This window comes from Octodon degus, unplaced genomic scaffold (assembly GCF_000260255.1).
Source record: "Octodon degus isolate 3935 unplaced genomic scaffold, OctDeg1.0 scaffold00001, whole genome shotgun sequence".
Taxonomy (NCBI): Eukaryota; Metazoa; Chordata; class Mammalia; order Rodentia; family Octodontidae; genus Octodon; species Octodon degus.
Window position 1 is genome coordinate 8472642 of NW_004524577.1, and position 10093 is coordinate 8482734.

The following is a 10093-nucleotide window of genomic DNA, read 5'->3' on the forward strand; positions in this document are numbered from 1 at the left end:
TTTTTTTTTTTTTTTTGGGCTGGCTCAGGATGCCTTAAGGGCAGGCCTTAGGGCATGAGGATCTGGGGGTCAAACCACAGTATCCTGAGCCTTACCTGACTTACCTTGGTGTGGTTGGTATCTGGCATACCTTATAACTATGATTGTTTACTTCTCAGCCAGTCACTGAGCCTAGGCCTAGCTAGAAGGGCTAAGTTGGGACTCCAGATAACCTGTTGTTTCTTTGTTTTTAGGTTTTGCGGCCTTTTTTGTTGCGTCGAGTTAAGGTAGATGTTGAGAAACAAATGCCCAAAAAGTATGAGCATGTAATCCGCTGCCGGCTCTCCAAGCGCCAGCGCTATCTCTATGATGACTTCATGGCACAGACTACGTAAGGGAAGGTGGAGGGTAGGCTCTGGACTGAAGTAAAGGTGGTTGTCAGAATAATTGATTTATTTTTCTTCTCTCTCCAGAACCAAGGAGACGTTAGCTACAGGCCATTTCATGAGTGTCATCAACATTTTGATGCAGTTGCGGAAAGTCTGCAATCATCCAAATCTTTTTGACCCTCGACCTGTTACTTCCCCTTTCATTACCCCAGGCATCTGCTTCAGCACTGCCTCTTTGGTGCTGAGTGCTACAGATACCCACCCACTCCAGGTAAGTGGTCACTCCCCAAGAGACCTCAAGCCTCTTCCCTCCCCCACTCATCTTTTGAACCTGACCTTTTGTGACTACTACTTTTTTTTGTTTCATCCTTCAGTACTGTTCTAGTATTACTGTTTTCTAGGCATGTGATTTGGAAAGTTTATTATTTTTTTTTTTTGGCAGAACCGGGGATTGAACTCAGGTCCCTGCCCTTGCCAGGCAGTGCTTATTCCACTGAGCCATCTCCCTGGCCCCAGTTTATTAATTTGTAATCCTAGGTTTCTTTGTCAAACCAGGAACCTTTTTTGTTTTGTTTTGTTTTATTTTTTAGTTGAGGTTTATTTCTGTTTATTTTGTGATGAGGACTGAAACCAGGGCTTCCAGCTTGTTAAAGCCATGTATTCTACCTCTGAGTTAAATCCCCAGCCTCTGCCAAACCAAGAGTAAAAAGCGTATTTTTTGAGTTGGGTGTGGTAGTGCACACCTGTAATCCCAGCACTTGGAAGGCTGTGGCAGGAGGATTGCTGCAAGTGTGAGGCCAGTCTTGGCTGCCTAGTGAGTTCATGGGCAACCTGAACTGTATATGTGCAAGACAGTTTTGTTCTGTTTTTTGGTACCATTAATTTGAACTCAGGACCTCATGCTTGCTCAGGCAGGCATTGTGCTGCTGAGCTATATCCCTGGCTATCTATCTATCTGTCTATCTTATCTATATCGCATGATAACTGATTGCGCCACTGGAGCTTTTAAAATTTTTTTTACTCTGCTTTTTTTTTTTAAATACAGGGTCTTACTACACAATTTGGATTCTTTAGTCATCCTGTCTTTTTTTTTTTTTTTTTTTTTTTTGTGGAATCAGGGATTAAACTCAGGCCCTTGCACTTGCCAGGGAAATGCTCATTATACTGGCCCAGTGTGATCTTCTGTTTTAGCCTTCCTAGTGCTGAGATTACCAGCATGCGGTACCAGGGATCGAACTCAGGACCTGGCACTTGCCAGGCAGGTGCTTATGCTGCCGAGCTATCTCCCCCAACCCCGTTTTGTGTTTTTAAGACAGGGTTTTGCTCTGCAATTCAGGTTGGCCTTGAATTCACCTTGTAGCCCAGGCTGGATTTGAATGTGCAGTGATCCTCATGTCTTAGCTTCCTGATTGCTGGGATTATAGATACGTGCTACCATGACTGGCCTCCCTTCAACAGTTTCCAAGTGTATACTTGGGTGGGGTTAAGTACATTTGCATTGTTGTGCACTGATTACAGCTATCCATCTCCAGAACTGCTGTGCTTTCATTTTTCCACCTTGTAATTCCATAACTGTCAATTCTTTCTCCCAGCTTTTCTTTTTTTAAAATGTGTTTAATACAGGGTCTACAAGGGTTTCGATACACCGATCGGATTTACAGTGATTCTCCTGTTTTCAGCCTCCCAAGTGCTGGGATTACAGGGGTGTGCCACCACACCCAGTCTCAATCAGCTCAGCATGCCCTGGGGGTGGGGCTGGCTTGGCACACCTGTCCAAACTGTCCCTGTGTCTTGCCTAAGCAAGTGCTTTAATCTGCTGAGCTATCTGGCCGACCTTCAGCCTCTTTCTTCTATTTATTTTCTTTCTTTTTCTTTCTTGTGCAGTTCAGGCTGATCTTGAGCCCACTTTGTAACCCAGCCTTGTTTTAAACTCACAGTGATCCTCCTTCCTCAGCTGAGTGCTAGGATTATAGGCGTCAGCATACCCAGCCATTCTTTTGCTTTTATGAACTTGACTATTCTGGATACTTGATAGAAACAGAGTCAAAGTACTTATCCCTTTGTGAATGGCTTATTTCACTTCATACAACATTTCCAAGGTTCATCTGTGTTATAACCTGTGTGAAATTTTCTTTAAAACTGAATGATACTCCACTGTGTGGATATGTACTGTATTTTGCTTATCCAGTTACATAATGGCATATATTTGGGTTTGTAGTCTTTTGAGACTGTCCTGTTGTGTAGTCCAGGCTGGTCTTGAACTCATTATGTAGCCCAGGCTGGCCTCAAACTCAAAGCTGTCTTCCTGAGTCCTGGGACTGCAGGTGTGCCTCACCACACCTGCCTGTTTTTGTTACTGTTGGTTTGGGTTTCTTTTTTTTTTTTAGTTCGCGTCTACCTTTTGGCTGTTGTGAATAGTGCTATGATCATGGATATCCAGATACCTCTTTGAATTCCTACTTTCTGGGTATATGCTTAAAAGTGGAATTGATTTATCATATGAGAGTTCTTTTTCTACCTTTTGAGAAACTGCATTAGTGTTCTATTCTTGCCTTTTTTTTTTTCTTTTTTCTTTTTTCTCAGTACAGGGATCGAACTCAAAACCTTGTGCTTGTGGGCCCAGGGAGATAGCTTAGTAGAATAAGTGCTTGCCTCATAAGCGCAGGTTCCTGAGTTCAATCCCCAGTACCGCCAAAAAAACAAACAAACAAAAAACTTTGTGCTTGCCAAGCAGGGTGCTCTGCCACTGAGCCATATCCCTGGTTCACTATTTTTAACTGCACATTTTATATTTACACCAGTAGTATATACACGGTTCCATTTTTTTTTTTTTTTTTTTTTTTTTTTTTAACCTTGTGCTTGCCAGGCAAACGCTTATTCTACTGAGCTATCTCCCTAGCCTCAGGGTTCCAATTTTTCCTTGTTTTCAGAGCTTTTTTTGGGGGAGGAGTAAGAGCCAGAGTTACATGTATGAAGTGGTATTTCATTATGGTTGTGATTTCCATTTCTCTAATGTTTATCATATTTCCTTGTGCTCTTTGGCCATTATATATTCTTTGGTGAAATGTTTTAAGACTTTTATTGATTATTATTATGATTTTTTTTTTTTTTAAGACAGGGTTTCACTATGTAGTTCAGGTTCGTCTTGAATTTTAGACAGTCCTCCTGCCATCATCTCCTGAGTGCTGCGATTACAGATGTCAGCCAGGTTGCCCAGCTTCTGATCTCTCTTTTTTTTTTTTAAACTTGAAAGCATGTTTTTGTTGTTGTTTAGTTGTAATTTTTTATTTTTATTTTTATTTTTGGCGGGCCCGGGGATTGGACTCAGACCCTTGCACTTGCCAGGGAAGCGCTTATTCCACTGAGCCATCTTCTTGGCCCTGTAATTTTTTTCTTATTCAAATATTTTACCCACTCAATAGGTAGCCTTTTTACCATATTGATGGTATACATTGATGTTCACCTTTTTAGATTTAGCTGAATATTGTGGTGGACATCTGTAATCTTGGGAGGGTGAGATAGAAAGATTGGTGGAGAGTTTGAGGCCAGCCTAGAAGGCCAATCTCAACTGTATACATAGTGAGACCCTAAATTGAAAGACAAAAACAACCAAAAAAATGTTTTTAAATTTTGATGTTCAACTTTTGAATTTTTTCTCTTGTTGCCTGTAGTTTTTATGTCAAACCCAAGAAGTCATTGCCGTGTTGTTTCCTTGACTTCGTGCTTTGTGTTCCTCCTTTTTGCAGCGGATAGACATGGGTCGCTTTGACCTTGTTGGCCTGGAAGGTCGTGTGTCTCGATATGAGGCTGACATATTTTTGCCCCGGCACCGTCTCTCTCGCCGGGTACTACTAGAGGTGGCTACTGCTCCTGATCCTCCACCCCGGCCCAAGCCAGTCAAGATGAAGGTCAACAGGTACCAGGACTAAGTTTTAAGGGGATGGTCGCCTAGAAAGAATTGCTACAGCTCACTGAAAGGGATTGGGGTGGAGAAGAAAGAGTTGGAGGCTAGGTTAGAGTGTTTGTATGGGATGGGGGCAAAACACTTTGGAGGAATTAAGGAAGAGAATAAGAAGAGGTATTGGGATGGGCTCCTGTGTTCCTGATATTTTGTTTCCCCTTGCTTAGCTTGATACTGTCTTGATTTTCTTAGGTATTTTTCCCTCTTTCTCTTTGGGTCTTGGCTATTTCCTCTATTTTCCTTTTAAAATTTCTTTGTACCTCATTTCCTTCTTCCTTTCTTTTGCTGTTCCTTATTCTCCTTCCCCTTCTACCTACCTACTTGGTTTTTCCTCATAGGATGCTGCAGCCAGTGCCCAAGCAAGAAGGCCGCACAGTGGTGGTTGTGAACAGCCCCCGGACGCCCCTTGGCCCTGTCCCAGTCCGACCCCCTCCAGGTCCTGAGCTCTCAGCCCAGCCCATCCCTGGCCCAACCCCCCCAGTGTTGCCAGCACCACTGATGGTGTCAGCCTCACCTGCCGGGCCCCCACTTGTTCCTGCATCCCGGCCCCCTGGACCTGTTCTCTTGCCTCCCTTGCAGCCAAACAGTGGTTCTCTCCCCCAGGGTGAGTTGAAAGGGAGCTAACAGTGATGGGAAGGTTGTTCAAACTAGGGAGAAAGTAACACTAAAAGTTTGAGGAGCTGGTGGGGTGTGGTATTGGCTAGGCTGGAATGGGGAACATCGAGAGTTCTGGGACCAGACTAAGGAGTTCATCAGAGTATATCTGACAGGTATTTGGTTTGTGTCTACAGTGTTGCCATCTTCCCTGGGAGTCCTGAGTGGGACCTCACGGCCTCCTACGCCAACCCTATCTTTGAAGCCAGCCCCACCTGCCCCAGTTCGTTTGAGCCCAGCCCCACCTCCAGGGTCCTCTAGCCTATTGAAGCCCCTGACAGTGCCACCAGGATATACTTTCTCCCCTTCTGGTTCTACCAGCACCTCTGGCACCACAGCAACTGCTCCTACCACAGCAGTGTCAGCTCCAACTCCTGCACCACAGCGCCTCATTTTGTCTCCTGATATGCAAGCTCGCCTGCCCTGTAAGTTCCTAGGCCAGGGACTTGGGGTGAAGGTCTTGAGATGGGGGAAAGCTAGTAAATTAAGCCAAACAAGAAAAAGGACATGAGGATGTGCAGTTCTAGGGAGATAATAATATAGAAAGTGTTGTGCCATAGTTGAGTAAAGAGCTATCAAGGTGCAGAGTAGTAGGGCAGGTAACTCACAGATGAGTAAATAATGGTAAGCCTAGCAACAAAAAAGCATTTGAAAGATTGGTGATAACAGCTCGGTAATGCAGTGCTTGTATAGCATGCCCAAGATTTGAGTTGAATCCCCAGCACTGTGCAGAAAAAAGTAGTTGGGGTAAAAGGGCCGAAGAGAGATGGTGATTAGCTCAGTCTGGCTGTGGGTCCTTAGAGAATGTAGGAGACTGCTAGTCAGTGAAATGGGATTAGATAACCAGCACATCAGAAGCTCAAAGGCAGTAGGTGGAGGTTTTACATATTGAGACATGGTAAACTGTGGGGATGGCCTGGAGGAACTGGAGATGTGGGGGAGAATTATGTGTTTTGTTGGACGTCTGAGAAGTCTATGACAGGGTGAGCTGTGTGTGCAATAAGGCCTTCTCTGTAGCAGGTGAAGTGGTCAGCATCGGGCAGTTGGCCTCACTGGCACAACGTCCAATGGCAAGTGCTGGGGGAAGCAAACCTCTCACCTTCCAAATCCAGGGCAACAAGCTGACTCTGACTGGTGCCCAGGTGCGCCAGCTTGCTGTGGGGCAGCCCCGCCCGCTGCAAAGTAGGTAAAACCCACCCCCTGTCCTGCCTTTTTCCTCTTTTTCCTGTCATCTTGTTTTTGTAACTCTTTCTAGATGTTAGCCTTTATGTTTCTTTTTAGCTTTGGTGGGTGGGCCCAAAGGGAAAGGTGTCTTTTGGTTAAAAATAGGGAAAAGTCATTGTAGAGATATTACCTCCTCTCTATCCTTTCCTGTCTTGCTCTTGCCTCTGGCCTTCTCCAGCTGATAGCTGCTTTTCTCTCTTTCTCTTCCCTTAACCCAGGGAATGTGGTGCACCTGGTGTCAGCAGGGGGGCAGCACCACCTCATCAGCCAGCCTGCCCATGTGGCCCTCATCCAGGCCGTGGCCCCGACCCCTGGCCCCACCCCTGTCTCTGTGCTGCCTTCTTCGACCCCCAGCACCACCCCCGCCCCCACTGGCCTCAGCCTTCCGCTTGCTGCTAACCAGGGTGAGGCTCCTGGCCTTCCTACTTACTTAGTCCTACTGGCCTTGGTCTTTCCAGGCATGCCCTGGGCAGTTTTCTGTCCAACTTGTTCTCCGTGGTGGTTTCTATTGTCCATATCTCCAGTATCTGTTTGCCCCCTTGTCCTGCTTCTGGACTTCCTCTGTCCTTTGGGTCTCTTGTTTCTCTTCTACCTTGCCCTCAGTGTAGCTTCCTCTTACAGTGCCACCATCTATGGTGAATAATACAGGCGTGGTGAAGATTGTAGTGAGACAGGCCCCACGGGATGGACTGACTCCTGTTCCACCTCTGGCATCAGCACCCCGGACCCCAAGCTCTGGGCTTCCAGCTGTGTTGACTCCACGCCCCACGTTAACCCCTGGCCGGCTACCCACATCTACTCTGGGCACTGCTCGTGCACCCATGCCCACGCCCACTCTGGTGAGGCCCCTTCTCAAGCTGGTCCACAGTCCTTCGCCTGAAGTCAGTGGTGAGTCCAGATGGCTGAAGCCAGAAACTTTTGCCAGGTTTGGAAATGGGGTATCTGTGAAGGTTTCTCAGTCACAATAAATCTGTTTTTCATCAAACTACTCTTTATTTGCACTGGGCCCCGAGAAGTGAGCTGCCCAAGTCCTGACCTAATTCCAACATACATTGTTGGAATTTTGGAGAAGGAAATTTTAAATTAACCTGTTCTTTGAATTTTTGAGCTTATGTTTTGGAGGTAAAGGGGTTTCTAAAAAATAGGGGAAGCATGAGAGTGAGATGATGGGTATGATGGGGATAGAAGGATCAGCATCAAGAACATAATGAAGCTAACCCATCTTCTGTCTCCACAGCTTCAGTGCCTGGACCTGCTCCTATGACCATCTCTTCTTCTCTCCATGTGCCATCCTCGCTCCCTGGGCCACCCTCTTCTCCAATGCCTATTTTCAACTCCTCTCCCCTTGCTAGTCCTGTGTCCTCTACTGTCTCAGTCCCAGTGTCATCTTCACTCTCCATCTCTGTCCCCACCACACCTCCTGTTCCTGTCTCAGCAGCACTAACCATCCCCATTTCAGCCCCTTTGCCTGTTTCGGCCTCAGGCCCAACTCTGTTGACCAATGTGACTCCTGCACTGGCACCTGTTGTCTCGGCAGCTCATGGACAACCCTCTTTGGTGCCAGCTGGGGCTTCCCCACCAGCGTCAGCATTGACTCTAGGATTGGCCACTGCTCCAGCCCTATCCCCATCTCAGACACCTGGTCACCCTCTATTGTTGGCTCCCACCTCTTCCCATGTTCCAGGGTTGAATTCAGCTGTGGCCCCAGCATGTTCACCTGTCCTCGTGCCAGCTTCCGCTCTGGCCAGTCCTTTTCCAGCGGCGCCAAATCCAGCTCCAGCTCAGGCGTCCATTCTTGCTCCAGCACCGTCTGCATCCCAGGCTTTGGCCACCTCTTTGGCTCCTATGGCGGCTCCACAAACAGCAATCCTAAGTCCTTCTGCGGCTCCTCTGGCTCCCCTTCCTGTCCTGGCTCCATCGCCAGGTCCTGCTCCTGTTCTGGCTCCATCGCAGACTCCAGTTCCAGTTATGGCTCCATCAGTGACTCCAGGATCCCCTTTAGCCTCATCTTCATTGGTACCAGCTCCAGCTCCTGTGTTGGCTACATCATCAACTCAGACCATGGTGCCAGGCCCAATTCCATCACCTCTTTCAAGCCTGGCTTCTACACAGACACTGGCCCTAGCCCCAGCTTTAGCATCTACTCTTGGTGGCTCGTCTCCATCTCATACACACTCTCTGGGAACTGGGAACCCTCAGGGGTCCTTTCCAACTCAGACATTGTCATTGACTCCATCATCATCTCTGGTACCAACTCCAGGCCAGACACTGTCTTTGGCATCAGGAGCATCACTGGGTCCAACTCAGACGCTGTCTCTAGCTCCGGCTTCTCCTATGGGTCCTTCCCCAGCTCACGCGCTGACTTTGGCTCCAGCATCATCACCTGCTTCACTCCTGGCCCCGGCTTCAGTGCATTCACTGACTTTGAGTCCAGCTCCAGTTCCTGTGCCTACCCTCGGTCCATCTGCTACTCAGACCTTGGCACTGGCACCAGCTTCAACACAGGCCCCAGCTTCCCAAGCATCTTCCCTTGTGGTTTCAGCATCTGGCACTGCTTCCTTGCCTATCACCATGGTAAACCGGCTGTCTGTTCCTAAGGATGAACCTGAGACACTGACATTGCGCTCTGGTCCCCCCAGCCCACCCTCCACCTCTACCTCGTTCAGTGGCCCCCGGCCTCGACGCCAGCCCCCACCACCACCTCGTTCCCCTTTTTATCTGGTAAGTTTGATGATTTGCTCAAAGGAACAAAAATAAGGCATTGGGTCTCTTAAGAGTATTGGTAGAATGGCTGGAACAGAATAATGTCATTTTTCAGTGGTATCTTGATTCATGAACACTTTTGTTTATGGACAGGTTGATATACAGTGTTGCGGCAAAATTTTGTTTTTTGCAGTTCCTGCTTGCAAATCCAGTATTGGGGGTCTAACATGGCTGACTTTGGCTATCTTTCCCACATGAACCGTGACCATCTATTCCAGACATGATCAGGCACATTCAGGGTCTGGCCATCTTCTCCAGAATTCTGGAATGAATAAAATTTGGTCCAGTGTATCATAGTGTCTTTTTTTTTTTTTCCGGAACCAGGGATTGAACTCAGGCCCTTGCGCTTACCAGGCAAGCGCTTATTTATCATAGTATCTTGATTGACATTTGAAGTTTTTTCCCCCTGAGGCTTTATCCTCATTTGTAAAATGAAGTTACTAATCTATGTCTGTCCTTCCACAGGTAGTAATTAAGATCAGTTGTGTGATATTTCTTGTTTTGGTGCTGTGGATTGAACAGCACCCTGATATGCTGAGTATGTACCCTACCACTTGCAATTTTACATTTGTTTTTTGGTAATGCTCAGGATTAAACCAAGAGCTTTGTACATTCTAGGCAAATGCTCTGCCAGTGAACTACCATCCCAAAACATCAAGTAGCCTTTTTTCTTTTTTTTTTTTTTTTTTTTTTTTTTTTCTGTCTTTTTGAGACAGGGTCTCACTATACACTTCAGGCTGGCCTTGAGCTCACTTTGTACTCAGGCTTGTCCTGATTCTCCTACCACAACCTCCAGAGGAGCTGGGATTATAAGTGTGTGCCATTATGCCCGGCCATAGCCTTACTGAGGTGTATTTATTTTGATTTTTGGTACCTGGGATTGAATATTTTTATTTTTGTTTCTTTAGAGACAAGTCTTGCTATGTTACCAGGCTAGTCTTGAATTTCTGAGCAAATGATGCTACTTCCTTAGTCTTTCTAGTGGCTGGGAGGATGGGAATATTGTACTCTACTTTGCCTGTCTCCTCAAATGTACTTTTATTTAATAAATTTTATTTATTTTTGTCTTTATTTATTTTGGTACTGGGAATCAAACTCAAGACCTTGTGTTTGCCAGGCACTG

The 10093-nt window shown here is 46.5% G+C and overlaps 1 protein-coding gene across 1 annotated transcript in view; it reads left to right on the forward strand.

Moving 5' to 3' along the window:
* Srcap (Snf2 related CREBBP activator protein) overlaps positions 1-10093 on the forward strand; it is a 68685-nt gene that overhangs the window by 36934 nt on the left and 21658 nt on the right. Inside the window, exons 17-25 of the mRNA XM_023710065.1 lie at positions 234-370; positions 453-639; positions 4115-4284; positions 4668-4933; positions 5121-5408; positions 6001-6165; positions 6426-6611; positions 6829-7095; positions 7445-8928. Coding sequence (XP_023565833.1) covers positions 234-370; positions 453-639; positions 4115-4284; positions 4668-4933; positions 5121-5408; positions 6001-6165; positions 6426-6611; positions 6829-7095; positions 7445-8928 — 3150 coding nt within the window. The remainder of the gene's footprint in view (positions 1-233; positions 371-452; positions 640-4114; positions 4285-4667; positions 4934-5120; positions 5409-6000; positions 6166-6425; positions 6612-6828; positions 7096-7444; positions 8929-10093) is intronic.